General features: G+C 51.8%; 1 protein-coding gene across 4 annotated transcripts in view; it reads left to right on the plus strand.

The window, feature by feature from the left end:
* Window positions 1–5,437: 5,437 nt before the first annotated feature.
* The window catches only part of LOC122748610 (zinc finger protein 420-like), a 28,824-nt gene continuing 15,415 nt past the window's right edge, over window positions 5,438–18,846 (plus strand). The window contains exons 1-7 of one of the 4 annotated variants that reach the window (XM_043994337.1): window positions 5,438–5,705; window positions 7,387–7,559; window positions 8,452–8,579; window positions 10,716–10,862; window positions 11,335–11,518; window positions 11,623–11,714; window positions 14,973–15,128. In XM_043994337.1, coding sequence (XP_043850272.1) covers window positions 11,664–11,714; window positions 14,973–15,128 — 207 coding nt within the window. In that variant the 5' untranslated portion in view covers window positions 5,438–5,705; window positions 7,387–7,559; window positions 8,452–8,579; ... (1 more) ...; window positions 11,335–11,518; window positions 11,623–11,663. Of the gene's footprint in view, window positions 5,706–7,386; window positions 7,560–8,451; window positions 8,580–10,715; window positions 10,863–11,334; window positions 11,519–11,622; window positions 11,715–14,768; window positions 14,785–14,972; window positions 15,129–18,846 lie in introns of those variants that run through there. The other 3 variants (XM_043994338.1, XM_043994339.1, XM_043994340.1) reach the window with 3 other exon arrangements.

An 18,846-nucleotide genomic window follows, 5' to 3' on the forward strand; every position in this document is an offset into this window, starting at 1 on the left:
GAGGGAAGAAAGAATGGAAAGAAAACTGAGAGTGATGCAGGAGAGTCATGAGAAAAAAAGTCAAGAGTTTGAAAAGCCAAATGGAAAAGGAGATTAAAAAACTGATGAAAATAATTGCCTAAGAATTAGGATTGAACAAATGGAAGTTAGTGACCTTGTGAGAAACCAAGACACGGTAAAGCAAATCCAACTGAATGAAAAAATAGAGGGCAATGTGAAATATCTCCTTGGAAAAACAGCTGACCTAGAAAATAAATTCAGGAGGCATAATTTGAAAATCATTGGAGTACTTGAAAACCATGACCAAAACAAGAGTTTAGACACCATCCTCCAAGAGATTGACAGTTTGGTGGCAGAGAAAAATAGAGAAAGGAAAGTAGATAGACTTTTCTGGTGTTACAGGACCACATGTGTTGTCTTTACTCTTTAATAAATACTTGAAAGCCTAAACTGCTGAATTTATCAGTAAATCTTAGCTAGTTTCCCCCCACAACTGGGGGGGGTAGTAAGGACCCACATTAGATTTTTTTTTTTTTGGTGAGGCAATTGGGGTTAAGTGACTTGCCCAGGGTAACACAGCTAGTAAGTGTCAAGTGTCTGAGGCCGGACTTGAACTCAGGTCCTCCTGACTCCAGGGTCAGTACTCTATCCACTATGCCACCTAGCTGATTTTTTTGTTTTTGTTTTTTGCAGGGCAATGAGGGTTAAGTGACTTGCCCAGAGTCACACAGCTAGTTAAGTGTCAAGTGTCTGAGGCAAGATTTGAACTCAGGTCCTCCTGAATCCAGGGCTGGTGCTTTATCCACTGCACCACCTAGCTGCCCCCCACATTAGATTTTAAACATCACATACTTGAAATGCAAGAAACTCAAAATAGCCTGTGCCATATTATCCTGTTGGGAAGCCTGAGGAACCTCCAGTCCTGCCACCCCATCTCCCACACTGCTGTGCAGAGTCCCCTCACACAGAAACTGGGTAAATGGGTTATTGTGCTGGATGTTTCTGGAGCCCCAGCCACAGTGGCCTTGCCCCCATCCCCACTCCTCTCTGGCCCCATGCAAACACTGCTCCCTCCCCAAGTGGGCTGAACACTCAGGAGTGAGAGCTGCCTGCTATCCCACTCAATAGAAATTGCTTTGGTTTACAGGTCCCTGGGGCAGCTTCCTGGTTACTCCCATCCCCTCCCACAGTCTTGAGTCACTCACTAGTCTTCATCACATTTATTCAGTGTGGGCTCTCACTATAAGACCATCCTTTTACCAACTGATAATTGACTCAGTCCTAAGAAGTTTTTCCAAACCCCCTTTCTTTTCTTTCTTCTTTTTTTTTGCGGGGCAATTGGGGTTAAGTGATTTGCCCAGGGTCACACAGCTAGTAAGTGTTAAGTGTCTGAGGTCAAATTTGAACTCAGGTCTTCCTGAATCCAGGGCCAGTGCTCTATCCACTGTGCCACCTAGCTGCACCCCCCCTTTCTTTTCAATCCTCCCCCATCCATCCTCAACACCAGGGGCTGGGGCTATGAACTCAGACTCTTAACCTAGGTGAGTTCTCATCCCTTTGTGTCTGTCTGCCATCTGTGGCCAATGCCTGCGGATTTCATCTGGGCTCCATCTCTGAGATCCTGGTCCTTCTCTCTCTGTTGATGCAACCCCCACCCCCCTTGCCCTTGGAACTCTTCCCATAGCCTGCTGGGGGTCGAAGACAGCTCAGTCCACATCGTCCTCTGGCTGCTTCTCTATGCAATAACATCCACCTGCTTCCTCCCACCTCCAGGATCAAATAGAAAATCCTATCTGGCATTCGGAGCTCTTCATCATCTCCTTTCTGCCAGTTACTCTTGGATCCAGTGAGACTGGACCCTCCATCTCTTGGCTCTGGGCATTTTCTCTTGCTGTCCCTCCTCACTTCGGCTTCCTTCACGTCCCAGTCATGACCCCACGTCCTACAGGAAGCCTTCCCTAGCCCCTCTTACTGGGCGTCCTTGGTCTTCTCATTCGGTCCCATTTGTCTCGTACATGTCTTTGCTAGCTGTGAGCTCAGTCAGAAGGTGAGTGCCTCGGGGACAGAGGCTGTCAGGACTATGGAGAAGGCCTGGAATAAAGCGGGCACCTGGATGTTCGGGCATTGATTACTCTGGCAAGTTTGCACTTCAGGAGGCTCGTCCCAAGACGCGGGGTGGGGGCGTTCAGGGAGGACTAGCACCATCTGCAGCATCGTTAGGGTCCACCTTCCCTCGAATCCCTCCTGCCGCTTCTGCGCAGCGGACACCCCGGGAATCCGTCTTGGCAGAGGGGGCTAAAGCCGGTGGCGGGTAGCCGGGTGTGGGGGGGAGGGGTCCAGCCCGAGGAGACTTCCCAGGGTCTCCCGGGGCCCAGCGCCCGGGGCTGAGTCTATTCGGGCTGAGATTTACAAGGTCGGGGCGCAGAGCTCCGACACAAGCCCGCCGAAATCTGTCAGGTTACAGTGGCGAGAGGAGCCCGGCCCCCGCCCCCCAGGGGCTCAGGACGCCTCCGCCATCCGACTCCCAAACCGAAGAGGCCATGGGTCGTCCTCTGGGTCGCGGGGAGATCGCCACACTAAGGAGGCTAGAGAAAAGAGCGGGCTGCCGGCCCCGCCCCCGCCCAGGGCCCCGCCCCCGCCCAGGGCCCCGCCCCGCCCAGGGCCCCGCCCCCGCCCAGGGCCCCGCCCCCGCCCAGGGCCCCGCCCCGCTCTTCAGAAGGCCGCCTCCAGCTCTCAGGTCTCCCTCCCACCCTCAGGGGAGGGTTGAAAGCCCTCGGTGTTTGGGTGCTCGGGACACCGCGTGGGCCATACTTCACTTCGAGGGACTCCAGAGAAAGTCTGAGCCCCGCCTTGGCTGTGGCCAGTTGGAATCTGGGGGGAGGGAAGAGCGGTCACCACCCTCACCCGGTCGGCATCTTAGCTACCGCTGTGTGCGCGCCGGGCCGAGACTCGGACTACATTTCCCAGAAGGCCGCTCGTCGAGACCGGAAGCGGCTTCTTCCGGAACTCTAGGGAGCAGCCCCGCCCCTCGGCTTTGTTCCTGGCCCGGCGGCCGCCGGAGCGGTTTCCGGTCGTGCGCCTAGGGCGCAGGCGCAGTGTCGCCGTGGGCCGGACCGGCGGTTGGGCCGTGGGTCGTCTGAGGTGAGCGCTGGGGGTGGGGCGTGAGGGGCGGCGGGCGAGGGTGTGGAGGGGGTGGAGGGCCGGATGTCCGTGAGCGAGAGGGGGCTCCGAGGGTGACCTTCAGAAGGGGTGTGTTGGGGGGAGGGGGGTGAGTGTGCCTAAGTGTGTCACGGTGTGGGAGGGGCCGCGTGTCATGGGATGGGGGGGTCAGTCGCGCTGCTCTCCCCGCGTGTCCCCAACACCGCCGCGGACCCCCCCTTTTCCCGGACAGCTTCCCGGGGTGATCTAGTAGCTCCGGGCCCCTCTGGGCTCCCCGCGGCGTGGGGGCGAGACCAGGAGATGGGGGGGCTGTCCGAGGTGCGCTTAGAGCGGAAATGGCCCCCCCTCCGAAAATCGCCGGGCCTCCATCACCTGGCTGGTCATGGGGGGGGGCGCGACCCGACCCCCCCTTGTGCCCCCACTTCTGCCTGGCGGGGGCCCTCCCCCCTCCCTCACTAACAGCCCAGCAGAGGGAACCGTGTTTTTGTAGCTGACTCTGTGTGTGCGCACGCGTGTCTGCGTGTGTGCCCGTGTCTCTGCCTGTGTGTGTGTGCGTGTTTGTGTCTGCTTGCATGTCTGTGCGTGCGCACGTGTGCGTGTCTGTGTGTTCCTGTGCGTGTCTGCGTGTGTGTCTGCACATGTGTCTCTGTGTGTGTATATGTGCGTGCATGTCTGGGTGTGTGTCTGTCCCTGTGTGTGTGTGCACATGTGTCTGTGTGCGTGTGTATATGGGCGTGCATGTCTGGGTGTGTGTCTGTCCCTGTGTGTGTGTGCACATGTGTCTGTGTGCGTGTGTATATGTGCGTGCATGTCTGGGTGTGTTTCTGTCCCTGTGCATGTGTGTCTGCACATGTCTCTGTGTGCGTGTGTATATGTGCGTGCATGTCTGGGTGTGTTTCTGTCCCTGTGCATGTGTGTCTGCACATGTGTCTGTGTGCGTGTGTATATGGGCGTGCATGTCTGGGTGTGTTTCTGTCCCTGTGTGTGTGTGCACATGTGTCTCTGTGTGTTTGCGTGTGTATATGTGCGTGCATGTCTGGGTGTGTGTCTGTGTGCACATGTGTCCCTGTGCATGTGTGTCTGCACATGTGTCTGTGTGCGTGTGTATATGTGCGTGCATGTCTGGGTGTGTGTCTGTCCCTGTGTGTGTGTGCACATGTGTCTGTGTGCATGTGTATATGGGCGTGCATGTCTGGGTGTGTTTCTGTCCCTGTGCATGTGTGTCTGCACATGTGTCTGTGTGCGTGTGTATATGGGCGTGCATGTCTGGGTGTGTGTCTGTCCCTCTGCATGTGTGTCTGCACATGTGTCTCTGTGTGTGTGCGTGTGTATATGTGCGTGCATGTCTGGGTGTGTGTCTGTCCCTGTGCGTGTGTCTGCACATGTGTCTGTGTGCGTGTGTATATGGGCGTGCATGTCTGGGTGTGTGTCTGTCCCTCTGCATGTGTGTCTGCACATATGTCTGTGTGCGTGTGTATATGGGCGTGCATGTCTGGGTGTGTGTCTGTCCCTGTGCGTCTGTGTGCACATGTGTCTCTGTGTGTGTGCGTGTGTATATGTGCGTGCATGTCTGGGTGTGTGTCTGTCTCTGTGCATGTGTGTCTGCACATGTGTCTGTGTGCGTGTGTATATGGGTGTGCATGTCTGGGTGTGTGTCTGTCCCTGTGTGTGCGTGTGTATATGTGCGTGCGGGTCTGCGTCTGTGCGGGTGTGCGAGCCTCTGTGGCTTTAGGAAGATCCCTTTAGCTTCCGCTGGAGGGGGGCCCTGGGGGGATGGCGTGCAAGCTTGGCAGACAGAATGGGGAGGGGCTGAGCCAAGGGCCAGAGGGGCAGAGACTGGGGGGGGGGGGTGTCATCGATGGGGAGAGGGTCACTGGGAGCAATGAGCTCGCCGACTGCGCTGGCGCTGTGGCTGTGCCAGGGCCGGCCCAGCGGGTCCCAGGAGAGCCAGCGGAGGGAGGCCATCGGCCGCTGACTGGCTAGACCGGACCCTGAGATCTGGCCCCTCCGGAGGCCGTGGCAGGAGCCAGTGACCTTGGTCTGGCGGGAGGCCCCGGGGAGGGAAGAACCTGGGGCGGGGTGGCAAAGGTCTCAGCACGGGTGGCTCATTTGGTTGTCACCACAGCCCTGGGAGGGAGGTGCTGTCATTAGCTGCATTTTACATCAGTGACTTGCCCAGGGTCACACTGCTAGGAAGTGGCTGTGAGTCGGGGGACTTCAGGCCTAGCAGTCTGTCCCCTGAGCCGCTTGAAGAGCTGCCTTTAGGGGCAGCTGGGTGGCGCAGTGGGTAGAGCACGGTCCCTGGAGTCAGGAGGGCCTGAGTTCAAATCCAGACCCAGACACTTGACACTTACTGTCACTGATGTAAAATGCAGGGACAGACCTGGATGCGGCACCTGGCGTTTGGCAAATATGAAGTGCCCCCCCTTCCAGGAGCTCCCAGTCTGATGCCTAGAACCGAGGGTGTTCATTCGACCCAGGAGGGACTAAGGCTTTGGTCAAGCCTGCAGGAGATGCCTGGGCAGGGGGTGGGCATGTGTTTGCAGGTTTGTGTTGGGGGGGGGGGCAGGATAGGATTGTGGGTGAGGAGCTTAGGCCTAGGGCGGTGGTGCTGCAGCTCAGGGGTGCTTACGGATGTGATGGGGGATGGGCTTGGGGGAGGGGCTTCTGGCTGGGCATGGGGGTTATCTCTGCAGGACCGGGCGGGGCCAGGGCCCATGTCTATGTTTTTGTTTATGGGTTTGAGGGAGTGGCTGGGAGTGTGTGTGTGTGTATGCGCGCGTGTGTACGTGTGTGCACGAGTGTGCGTTCCCACACTCGTGTTCCTGAGTGACGGGGTGAGTGGGGGCCTGTGTAGGGCTGGGGGGCAGGGGGTCTGTGTATCAGGGTCGGGGCAGTGCTGCCTTGCCTGGGAATGATTTGTGTTCCTTGTGTCTGGGCTTGGGGGAGGGGCTCTTCTGAGCTGGGGATGGATGAGGGAGCTGTCTCTGCAGGGGTGGCAGAGGAAGGAGGGGACAGGGTCTGCTGTGGGTAAGTGTGAGGGGGTGGGAAAGGACTGCTGGGGGGGGGGACTCTAGGACGGGAGCCCTGGGGTGTGTGTGGGGGGGCTGGCCAGAGGGATTTGTGAGCCTGGGAGGGCGGGGGGCTGAAGGGGGTGCAGGGTGAAGGGGGATCCCGGCTGCCCTGGACTGAGCTCTGGCCGTGGTGCTTAACACAGCAGGATCTTTGTGGATGCCAGGGGGTGAAGGAGGGGAGTCCCCCGATCACGACCTGGCATTTTATGAATGGGGGCACCCAGCGGGGCGGCATGGGGGGGGCCGGCTCTCTATGGGAAGGGGGGGGGAGTTCTCCTGGCCTGGGGCGGGAAAGGATTACTCAGCGCCCACGCCCTTCCAGTGGGAAGGCGGAGAGGAGGGGATGGAAGTGGGCCCTCCTGGGCATTTCCTTGAGGCTCATGCCTTGGCCTGTGTGGGCAAGGGGTGCTGATAGGGCATCCGGGCCCGGTAGAGGGTGGCTTGTGCCTTTGTCCCTGCAGCGGAGGCTGACCCCACCTGCTGCTGCTCCTCCCCTCCCCCTCTTCCTCTGACTTGGTGGGGCTGACCCTCCCCCTTCCCATTTGATCATGTATCCTTATCTTTCTGAGGTCTCTGTGGAGCCCCCCAGCCATGGTGATGCTGAGATGCAGGAGGGGGGTGTTTATGGGGGGGGGTGATCCTTTTGTTGTCTGTGAGAGGCCGAGCTTAGCATCCTCCAGGGGTACACCTCTGTTTATGTTGGGGGGACATGCATGCCTGTCTCTGTGTTTTTGTGTGTGTGTGTGTGTGTGTGTGTGTGTGTGTATGTGTGTGTACAGGCCTGGATTTCACTGGAGTCAAACCCTTGCCCTTTGGCCCTAGCCCCACAACACCTGACACAGCTATCTCTAAATGGAAAACGGACTTGTCACATTCTAGGAATCTAACTTTTTGAAGAGCTGCTTCCCATGCTGGGATTTCTTTTGGGCACTGGAAGGTGGCCCAATGAGGGGAGCATCAGCCTGGGGGGCTCCAGGTCGAGCAGAGGAGGGGCCTCTGGGGTCCTAGGGGTCACCTTTCTATTGTTCAGGTCCTTGGGAGCTGCTCAGCCATTGCTCTATCTGTGTGACCGTGCGCGTGTCCCCGCAGCGGTCCGGCACAATAAAATGGCCGGGCAGCTGCCCTGAGCTGTGCGTGCATCACTTCTTTGTAGGTGGGTGGTCAGCACATACCCGCCCCTGGTGTCCCGGATGGAGACTGGGCTCTGCTGGTCCTCAAGTGAGCAGCATCCAGACCTTTCCTAGTTTGAGCCTCAAGTTGTGCTCTGCTTCCGGAGTGGGGCTGGGCGTCAGGCCCCATGGGATGGCCGGCCCACCTGGCCCACAGGTAGGGAGTCTCTTGGGCTGTAGGTGGCGGAGGAGTAAACACTGGGCACAGAGTTTACACAGAGGGAACCAGCTTTGTCTTAGAAGAAGCTGAGGAGGAGCAGGGGAGGGGGAGGGGAGGGAGGGGGAGGAGGAGGAGGGAGGAGGGAGGAGGGGAAGGGGAGGCGAAATGGAAGGCCCTCTGCATCAGCCACACCCAGGATCCTTCTCCTGTTAATACAGACACTCATCTGTTTTGGCTAAAGGTGCCCCAGGTACATGCTGGAAGAGCTTTCTGGCACACCCCCCTCCCCCCCAAGCTGTTAACCCACAACCTGCCACCATGGGCCTGCTTTGTGGGAGCAGTGAAATGGTCATTTGTGTCCCCAGGGTCTCTGGCCATCTCTGGATGGTAGTGAGGCTCTTGGGCCTCATGCTGACTCTGAGGGGAGGAGCAAGGAGAGAGAGAGAATAAGCATTTATTTATTAAGTACCTACTGTGTATCCCAAACTATGCTAAGTGGTGCTTTACAAATATCTCCTTTGGTCCTCACAACAGCCTTGGGAGGTAGGCACTATTGAGAAACTGAGGCAGATAAGTTGAAATGACTTGCCCAGGGTCACACGGCTAGATTGAACTCATGACTGGCCAGATCCAAGGCTCTCTCCACTGCACCCTGAGCTATCTTTTATACCCTTTTTTCCCCACCTCTGTGCCTTTGCTCACATTGTTCCTGCTGCCTCTCTTATCCTCCCACCTCTGTCTTTTCAAATCCTCCTCATACTTTATAATCAATCTCCAGGCATTTTTGTACCTACTACGTGCCAGGCATTTCCCCACTCCTTTAGGAATCCTTGTGTGATCTCTGCTGTCAGTAACAACCTTCCGCTTTTGACCCCCCCCCCCCCTTCAGTTCCCTAAGGCCTTTTCCAAGAGCTTTGTGGCTGAGAATGATGTGAAGGGGGAGATCCTGTAACTTGGGCTCTGCTTGGCGTGACAGGACTTTTGGGAACCCCTTGGCCTTCCTGCTGCAGGAAGGAGGTGAGTGAGAAACGGGCCTGCCCAACTTCTCCCCTTTGCTGATCTCCAGCCTCAGCCCACTTCCCTGTCCTGGTTCGTGGGCGCTGCTGAGGTTCAGCTTCGTCCAGGCCCTGGGCCACCCACCACTGGCCTCACCCTGAGCCCGTCTCCTCTTTTCTCTTCATTCTGCCTGGATGAGGTGGAGATTTTCCAAAAGGAAATGTCATTGAGCAACTTAGAAAACCAAGCACTCCCCAGACCTAGAAGTGCTTTGGCATCCTTTTGGGTGGGAGGGAGATTGGGCCTTAAACACCATGCCCAGACTTTGTCCAGAGTCACTGAAGGGTTGTGAGAAGGGGAGGGACTGGATCGGGCCAGGGCAAGAGAGGCCGATTTTCACAATGCCTAGTGAAGGACAAAGCTGTGCCAAGTGCTAGACTAAGTGGTCCCTGCTCCCCTTCAAGTGGGGGAGACCAACAGCAGAGCCACTGGTCAGGCCTCCCAGGACGTGGGGGACCAGAGCTCTCCTCGCTGGGGGCCCGGGAGGAGGCTGCTCGGCTGGAAGCCTGGCTCTCCTGGGCTCAGGCTCTCAGGGAGATGGGGGTCAAAGGGGTGGGGGGGCTGAATTGGCTCGGCCCTCGCTGCCCTCAGTCAGTGGGGCCAGTCGGCCGGCCCTGCCCAGGGGGTGCCTGGGAGGTCCTTCTCTGGAGGAGGCTGTGGGAGCCAGGCCAGAGGCAGGACCGGTGCAGGGCAGGGCTCCTGGGCCTGTCTGCCGATTGGCTGGTGACAGTTGGTCAGCAGTGTGGGTGGTGCCATTGAGGATGTTCACACTGGCTGCAGGGGCCAGACTCTGGTGACTGGGCACTCCCTGCTATTCTCAAGGTCCTTTGGGGCCCAGGGGAGGTGGTGGCCAAGGTGATTCCTGGCCTCCCCTCTCCCAATGTGGGTGATGTCACCTTCTCCAGATGCTTTGTGACAGCTGCCACCTCCAGGTTACTGCCCCTGCCCCTCGTGGGGGAGGGGGAGGGGGCGTGTTTCAGTGATGTTAACCCCACGTGTGCTATTCTCTGGGCTGTGCCAGGAGGCAGACACATTTGAGTGATTTACCCAGGGTCTCAAGCCATTTCATCATGCCAGTGGATGGCAGTCAGGGAGCACAATGGGTAAGGTCCCAGGCCTGGAATCAGGAAGACCGGAATTAAAATACAGCCTCTGACACTTCCCAGCTGTGTGACCCTGGGCAAGTCACTTCACCCCATTTGCCTCAGTTTCCTTATCTGTCGATTGAGCTGGAGAAGGAGATGGCTGAGCCCTCCAGTGTCTCCGCCCAGAAAACCGCGCGTGGGATCACAGAGAGACGGACTGAATGCCAGCCAAAGGATAATAAAAGCGCTCATTGGCAGGGCTGTTGCAGATGACACGCGCCAAGCCTTCCGCACAGTGCTTGGCATGTGTGGGAGGGGCCTCACTGAAAGGCTTGTGCCACTGAAGGGAGGGGAAGGCGTGCCCCTCCATCCCACTGAATCCCTGCCGCCTGCTGTCATGAAAGGGAGATAGCGCTACCTGCTCTTCTTGCTTCCTCAGCTGTGCGGCTCTGGGCCATAACGTGACTCATAGTGAAGGTCTTGCCAGCGTGTCCCTCGCCCTTGGCAATGAACGGACCGTTCCCTTCCCAGTGATCCTGAACCCTCATCCCTTTCCTACAGCACCCCCCACCCTGAAGCCAGCCAGCCTTTCCCCTGTGCCCTTCATTTTCACTCCTTTCCTCTCCCACGACTCATCATGAAAGCCGGCTCCTGCAGTGAACCGACTTCGGGCTGCCCCTTCCCCAACTCTGCTCAGCTCACTGGCGTATCCGGTGCCCTCGGAACCTTCCTTGCGCCCCATTGTCACTCCCAGGTTCTCCCTCTTCCTCCACCGTTCAGGGACGTCTCTTCCTTTGAGGTTCATGCTGGGCACATCTAGCACCCCATCAGAATCTACAACCCCCCCCCCCCCCCCGCACACACATGTGCACGCGCTCACACACACACATAGCCCTTCCTGCCTCAGAGCCAGGCTCAGTCTTTCTCGTCTGTTCCTGCCCTCATAGAGACTAAGCGATGTCAGCATGTATATTGATCCCCCAGGGATTCCTCAGCCTTCTTCCTTTTCCAGCCATCTCAGCCACACACACAGATGGTGACACCTCGGATTTGGCCATCATCTCTCCCATGTTCATGAGCTCTGAGATGCTCTTATCTGATCACAAGCAGACACCATTCCATCTCTGCCTCAGACCCAAGCCCTGTTCAGGGCACTGCTGTGAGTAGGGTGCTGGGATCTCCCTGAGTTCAGATCTGGCCTCAGGCACGTGCTAGCTGGGTGACTTCACCCTGTTTGCCTGTTTCTTCATTTGGAAAAGGAAGTGGCAAACACTTTTGTCTTTGCCAAGAAAACCCTAAATGGGGTCACAAGGAGTTGGACACTATTGAAACAACTGAATGTTGTTTGTTCTCAACACACTTTACTTTTTATTTTTTTAGCGGGGCAATGCCTTTTTCATGATCCATAGGTTTCAGTAAATTTTCTTTTCTTTTCTTTTTTTTTTTTTAGTAAGGCAATTGGGGTTAAGTGACTTGCCCAGGTCACACAGCTAGTGAGTGTTAGGTGTCTGAGGCTGGATTTGAACTCAGGTCCTCCTGACTCCAGGGCCGGTGCTCTATGCACTGTGCCACCTAGGTTCCCCCCAGTAAATTTCTTACCTTCCTCACCTTGTCCCATCTTTATCTTGAAGTTACCCAGCATCAGAACATCACAGACTGAATTTTGAGACTACAAGAGGGCCAACCTAGGGACTGAAGGCACAAGCCTGGGTTCGTAGACCAGAGCCTGGGCCTCCGTGATCTGCTGTGACCCCAGGATTGGCCTTGACTTGCCCGTGGGCTTCCTTTACCCTCTTGATTTTGAGTGAGCTTGCGGTGAGCAGGTCTAACCTCTTCATGGTCTGGGGCGTTTGGGGCATTTGGGGAACCTTTGGGGCAAGATTAGAGGCTTCCTTCATGGCTCCATTTCCCTTCTGCAGCTGGACTGCCTCAAGCCTCTGGCCATTGCCAGGAGAGGAGCATGGAGGACGAGGGGGTAGTGACGTCAGGCTCCCGAGCAGCCAGACCCCAGGTGAGGCACAGACACCCCTTTCTCCTTTGTCCTCTGTTTGCCCCGTCTGGCCCGAGCCTGTCGTTCCGGATCCTCATCCTGCTGCTCCCCGTTTTGATTCTTAATGACGAGGGAGCCCCAGGGTGGCTGGAACCGCAGGGCTGGAGGCAGGAAGAGCCTGCCTAGCTGGATGACCCTGGGTGAGCCCCCTTACCTCTGCCTGCCTCGGTTTTCTGATCTGAAACATAGGGATAGTAATAGCACCTCCCTCCCAAGATTTTTGTGAGGCTAAAGTGAGATAATATTGGGGATGCACTTTGCAAATTGTAAAGGGCTCTATCAATGCTAGTTCTGACTGTTAGGTCTAACAGGGACTTGAAGAATTCTTGGCTAAAGTCTTACTAGGAGGCTGTCTTTAGCAGTCTCCTGATTTTTACTCTTTTGTAGCTATACCAACAAAATCAGTGAGGAACTCATTGAACAATGTTTTATTGCTATCTTTTTCTTTTTTCTTTTTTTTGGTGAGGTTGTTTTTTATACTTTCATTTCCATCCAGAGTAAAGAATGAAAAAGGAAGAAAAGAAACCATGAGATTTGTTCTCCTGCCCAGTGTATTAGTTACACCTGATGGCACAGGGCTTGCTCTTTGTCCATGTTCATCCACTTTTACAGAGAAGGGAGTAAGAGCCAAGTGCCTCCTTCTTCTTTCGGGCTAATCTTATTCATTGCAGTCGGGCACATGGGATTCCCTTTTGAGCTGTTCTTTTTATGTTTCATTATCAGAGTTGTGGGTGTGCTTTTCTTCTTTGTGTCAGTTCATAGAGATCTCCCTGTGCTTCTCTGTACCCTCAGGTTGATTTTTTTGGCCAGGCAATGAGGGTTAAGTGACTTGCCCAGGGTCACACAGCTTGTGGCAAGTGTCTGAGGCTGGATTTGAACTCTGGTCCTCCTGAATCCAGGGCTGGTGCTTTATCCATTGTGCCACCTGTCTGCCCCTCTCAAGTTGATTTTTATTGATATCTCATGTTCTCCTTCTACCCTCTCGGGGAGCTAAGCGGCCCAGTGGATAGAACATGGGACTTGTAGGGCAGGAAGGTCTGAGTTCAAGTCTATTAGCTTCGTCCCCTGGGCCAGTCATTCAGCTGCCTCCATGTCTAGGTTTCTTCATTTGTAAGACAAGGAAGATAAGAACATTTATCTCATAGGCTTGTTTTGAGAATCACAAGACACTTTTGAAAAGTATGTTTCAAACCTTAAAGTGCTGTATCAACGCCAGCCATCATTGTTAGTATTAACAAAAAAACTTTTTAAAAAAAGAAAAAGGAAGAAGAGAGAAAAATATTCAGGCAAATCAATGAGTACATCAGGAGTGCCCGTGGATCCTCCTTACTTCAGCCTAGGAGTCTGCTTGCATCTCTTCTCAGGCTGCAAAGCCTTGGGTTTTAAGCAGGCCGGGGGCAGGCTCTGTTCTTGCCACTGGCCCTGGCAAACAGTCTTCCTGGGCTTCTTTGTCTGTCCCGATTTTTGCTTCTTACAGCCCAATAGGATAGATGCCATCACAGTCATGGACCCTGTATCCCTCCCAGTCGTTGTAGCTTGTGATGGTCCATCCTTTATGTCTCCTTTCCCCAGTCAGTGGGCAGAATCCACCTTGTTCCCCCTTCTTTACTACCACAAAAAGGGATGCTGTAATCATTGCACTATCTGTTGGACCTTGCCCTTTGGAGCCAAGGGCATGGAAAGAACAGGGCCTATTTTCAGGGAGGCCTCCCTGGCTCCTCCTGTCCCCTGCTTTCCTCTCCATTTGCTGCCAACACATCCTCTTCCTAAGATGCTCTCAAGGGCTTTGCCTGGATACTTCGAAGATTCCATCCTCTTCCGTGTCTGGCAGTCAGGACTTGTGGCCTTCTGTAGCCCACTGTACCCCCTTTCTCCAAAGCGCTCCCTAGACCACTGACAATGGTTCAAATCACATCAGTGTTCTCTGTTGTAGACTCGAATTCATGGAGAAGAGCTCCTTGGTGCTTGTCTCCTCACTGACCACGAATTTCTGTCGCTTGCTCCCCAGTCTTGCTCCATCCTTCCAAGGGTTTAGGGCTCAATTAATGAAGATTGTTTTCCTTCAGAGAGAAAGCAACATTAAAGTAAACGTTGTCTACTTCAGCCTTCTCCCCACTGTTCCTTTTCAGAGGCGTATCAGTGCCTTCCTGTCCTGGCCCTTCTTTGACAGAACAGAAAGCCTCTCTGGTGCTCCCCGGTGGCATTCTGGGGATTGGTGTTCATAGCACTGTTCTTAGGGCTCCTTCTGCTCCTTCATCTTCACCCACACTTCAGCCTCTGCTTCTGGTGTGTCCCTTTCACATCTTAACTTCACTCCCTCTGTATCCACACGTGGCCCCTTTTAGCAGCTCTGTTTTTGTCATTCTCCTTGGAAACTTCAGAATTGATTGGTTGAATAGTTTCTCTTCCATCTTGGGCCAACTTCCCCTGCCCATCCAGCAGAAGAATTAGCCTCCTCAGATCTACGGGTGGTGCCTGGATCTCCTCTCTCTTGCTGTTGGTCAGATCAGGCCCAGAAGACCGTCGACCCTTAGTGCTTCCTCCCCTATTAAAAGATGCTGCTTTATTCAAGCAAGGCAGCAGTGTAGCAGCTCCTTCGCTTTTGGAGAGTGTGCCGGCAGATAGTCCCCCCAAATCCCCCCTCCCTGGTGGAAAAAAAGGAAAAAGCCTTCATAACAGATGTGCACAGCCAAGGAGGGCGTGCTCCTCAATTGGTCGTGTCCAGAAATATGTGCCTTCTCCTGCTTTTTGGTGGGCTCTGGGCTGCAGGCTTCTCTGTAGTCACGATGTGGGGTTGCGTTGAGCAGAGGTCGCCAATCTTGCAAAGCTGGTTTTTTGCTATGATGTTGTTATTGCTGCATAACTTGTTCTTCTTTTTTGAATCATTTCATTCTTCTTTTTTTTTTTTTTTAGTTAAAATAAAATGGTAGTTTATTTAGGGGCAAGGGAAGGGAAGGGGAGGGGAAGGAAACCATGAAAGAAATCCTTGGACTTCTCGTGGGGAGATAGGCACAAAGCACGTGGCTCAGAGGTACCAATCTTCAGTCATTTCATTCTTCATCAGTTTATAAAGATCATCCCAGGTTTCTCTGAAACTATTCCCTTCATTATTTCTTTACAAAAATTTTGAATTAAATTTTGTATTTTCAAATGTTTTTATTAATGTTTTTTTAATATCATCATACTTTTCCCCAATATCCCTTCCTCTCCTCTTCCCAGAGGGCCATCCCATATAACAAAAAAAAATATTTTTTAAAGACAAAAGCAAAAAAGAAAACGAGAGGAAAAAAACCAGTACAACTGATCAATACAATGAAAAAGCCTGAAAACACGAGCACCGGGCCACCCCTGCGGACCTCCCAGTTCCATCAAAGGGTAGGTGGGAAGCATGATCATCTTTTCTTGCTAACTGTGCTTATTATTCATAATTTCACAACAGCCACTTGGTGGTGTTCTGTGCAGTCATTTTTTTCTGTTTCTGTTTTATTATTTAAATATTTTCCTACTTAAATTGCTGTAGTGACTGTGTATATATTTTTTCTTGGTTCTGTTTTCTTTCAGTTCATTGAGCTCTTTCCTTGCTTCTCTATTCTTTGCATGCATCATTTCTCACAGCACAGTAGTATTCCGTCTCACCTACCACAATTGGTTTAGCCGTTCTCCTCTTGATGGATGTCACCTTTGTTTCCACTCCTTTGCTTTCACAGAGAGTGCTACTATCAATGTTTTGGAGTACATGGGGACTGTTTTTTCTTATCAATAACTTCCTTGGGGTGTGTATAAACCCAATAATGGAGTCTGGTTCAAAGAGGATGAACTTTATTTGCATAATTCCAAATTGTTTTCCCAAATTCTTTCAGCATTCCAGCACTGTACTGTTGTGCCTATCTTCCCGCAGCCCCTTCAACATTGACTTTTGCCAATTTTTGTCATTTTTTGCCAATTTGCAGGGTAAGAGGTGAAACTTTGGTGCTGTTTTGGTTTGCATTTCTCTTATTTGTGAATTGGTGCATTTCTTTCTTATGTTCGTGAATGCTTTGAGTTCCTTTTTTGAGAACTGTTTATTCATATCCTTTGACCATTTCTCTATTTGAGGAATGGCTCAGTCTTGTGTTAATTGTTTATATATCTTAGGTATCAAACCCTTATCAGGTAAATTAGATATAAAGATTTTTTTTTTTGGCCACTTCCTTTCTCGTCTCAGGTGCTTTGATGTTGTCTGTGTGTAAACTTTTCAGTTTCATGCATGTATTGAAAGTTAGATGCTATGGGGCAGCTAGGTGGCACAGTGGATAAAGCACCGGCTCTGGATTCAGGAAGACCTGAGTTCAAATTTGGCCTCAGACATTTGACACTTACTAGCTGTGTGACCCTGGGCAATTGCCTCACCACAAAAAAAAGGACAGAAAGTTAGATGCTAACCACTTTATCTTTGCCAATTGCCTCTAGCTCTTGTTTGTTTAAAAATACATCTGCTATCCATAGATATGATCTGCTTCAACTTTTGGAAGTATGAACTTTAATATTAAGGTCGCATATCAATTTAGAATGTGTTATGGAGTGTGGTGTAACATGTTGGTCTAATGCTAATGTCTGCCCAACCGCTCTACAGTTTTCCCAGCAGTTTTGAACAAATAAGCAGTTTTTTCCTAGGTGATTTATCATTTCTATTTTCTCAAACACTGGGTCATTTAGTTCCATTGTTTCAAATTATCCCTTGTCTAGTCTGTTCCATCAATCTAGTGCTCTACACTTTAACTAATGGTTTTGACAAGTGCTCCTTTATTAGATCATTTGAGGCCTAGAAATGCTAGCTCCTCTTCCTCTCTCCTTTTTATCATTTCCTCTGAGAGTCAGAATCTTTTGTTTTTCTACATGAATTCTATCAAGTTCTATAATGGAACAAACAGTAGATCGCATGCTGGGCCTCAGTCAGGAAAGCCTGAGTTTAGAAGCAGCCTCAGGCCCTCACTTGCTGTGGACCTTGGCCAGCCACTTCACCTCTGTCAGCCTCAGTCTCATCCACTGTGAAGTAGGGATGAGATGAGCACTCACCTCCCCAGGTTGTCTTGAGAATCAAGTGAGAATATTTGTAAAGCACGGAGGAGAGTGCCTGGCACACAGTAGGTGCTATAGGAGTGCTAGTGTTTAGTGTGGTTAATATTGTTATATAGAAATGCAGTTTGGAGGGCCCATTTGGTAGCCTGCAACTTTCCTAATGCCGTTCATTATCTAGATTAGTATCTTTGAGGATTTCTTTGGATTTTCCAGGTATACCATCATAGCATCTGCAACCAACGATAGTGTGATCTCTTCTTTGCCCATCTTCAATAATCATAGCCAAATTTTATATAATACCTACTATATGCCGGGCACTGTATTAAGCGCTTTGCAAACATTACCTCGTTTGGTCGTAACAACAACCTTGGGAGTTGGGTGCTGTTATGATTCCCGTTTTTATTTTAAAGATGAGGGAACTGAGGCAAACAGTGCCATAGCCCTGGTCCCACAACTATAAATGTCTGAGGCTCGATTTGAACTCAGATCTTCCTGACTCCAGGCCAGGCACTCTATCCAGCGTGCTGCCTGTCTGCCAACCTTTAATTTAATTGCTTTGATCAGGAGAAGGGCAAGGTGGAATGAGCAAGAGGAGGTGGGAAGAGTGTGCTCCCACCAAATGGCCAACATGTATCAGTGAAGTTGGCTAAGAGAGTGAGGGCACTGGTGCTTCTGCAGCCTGGGGGCGGCGGGGCTGGAGGAGAGAGACAACAAGGTTCAGAAGAGCTGCCATGGTCAGTGGAAGATTGAGCAAAGTAGTGGACCCTGAGTGGAGTCCGCCTCTGGGGCCTATTAAGTGCTGGCATGGAGTTGGAGGACAGAGGAGAATGTTTATTTGAACTGGTCTCTACCACATCAAGGTAGGGAAGGGGGGAGCATGGCCAGCAGTGATGCTGGCCTGAGGAAGAACCGAGGGGCAGAGGGAAAGATGGCACGACAGAATATCACAATCACATGAAGGAGTTTGAGAACAGTGTGGAAGTGGGACAGTTGAGTGTGATAGCCAGATTGGAGACCCTGCCTGGGTGTGGCTGAGGCGGGGTGGGGGAAGAGGTCCTGGTTTTCACTTTGAAATCATTGGTCTGTACATGACTTCTGCTTGACTGCTTTTTCGTTTTTCCAGCAGTTTTTCATCTAGTGACAATTGCCCTTAGTAGCTGAGGCCTTTGGGTCTGTAGAACATTAGGCTATTAAGTCTGCTTCTGTCTCTTGTCTACTTACTCTCTTCCATGCCTGACCTCCCTTTGAAAAGTAGCACCAAATTGTTTTGATGATGGTTGTTTTATTCTGTGGTTTGAGATCTAGTACTGCTAGGCAGTGATAGGAATGGTGATCATGGGCATCCATGGGCTTTTCATATGATCTCATTGGAAAGACTGTCAGCTTTTCTCTGTTAGTTAGAATGTTTGTTCTTTGTTTCTACGCTACTTAGATGTTATGCTTTCTGGTTGAAACACTTTCTACTTTGTTTTTTAATTGGGAGTTTGGGGTTCGTTGCTTTTCTAATTATTTTACTTGCATGCTGAATTGTTCTTTTTTCCCTTTTATTGATTTTTAGAGGTAGAAAGTAGTACGAAATAAGTGAAGACAAAAAGTATATCCCACAAGTTTTGTTTTGTTGTTTTCTTTAAGAAAATTTTCTATTATTTGCTCCTCGACCTACTAATTCTTTTGGATGAAGTTATTGGGGTTCCTGTAAACTTTTAGTTCCTTCTTCAAAGGCCCTTTAGAAGATAATGTTTATTACATTATAGTCAGTTGATTAAATGTTTATACTCTCCTATGTTTTTCTTGTTTCCTACTTTTCCATTTCAAAGTATCTGTTTATTTCTGGCCTTTCCATCAAGACTCCTTAGAAATCTATTTCATTAAAGGTCTTATGCTCAGTTCTGACAAATAGGTTATTCTTGGTTGAAAGCCTTTGTCTTGTGCCTTTTGCAGTATCATATTCTAAGTTCTCCTCTTCTTTATGGTGATAACTTCACACTCTTATGTTACCCTGACTATGGCTTCTTGTACCTGAGCTTTCCTTTTG

This window comes from Dromiciops gliroides, chromosome 3 (genome assembly GCF_019393635.1).
Source record: "Dromiciops gliroides isolate mDroGli1 chromosome 3, mDroGli1.pri, whole genome shotgun sequence".
NCBI classification, from domain to species: domain Eukaryota; kingdom Metazoa; phylum Chordata; class Mammalia; order Microbiotheria; family Microbiotheriidae; genus Dromiciops; species Dromiciops gliroides.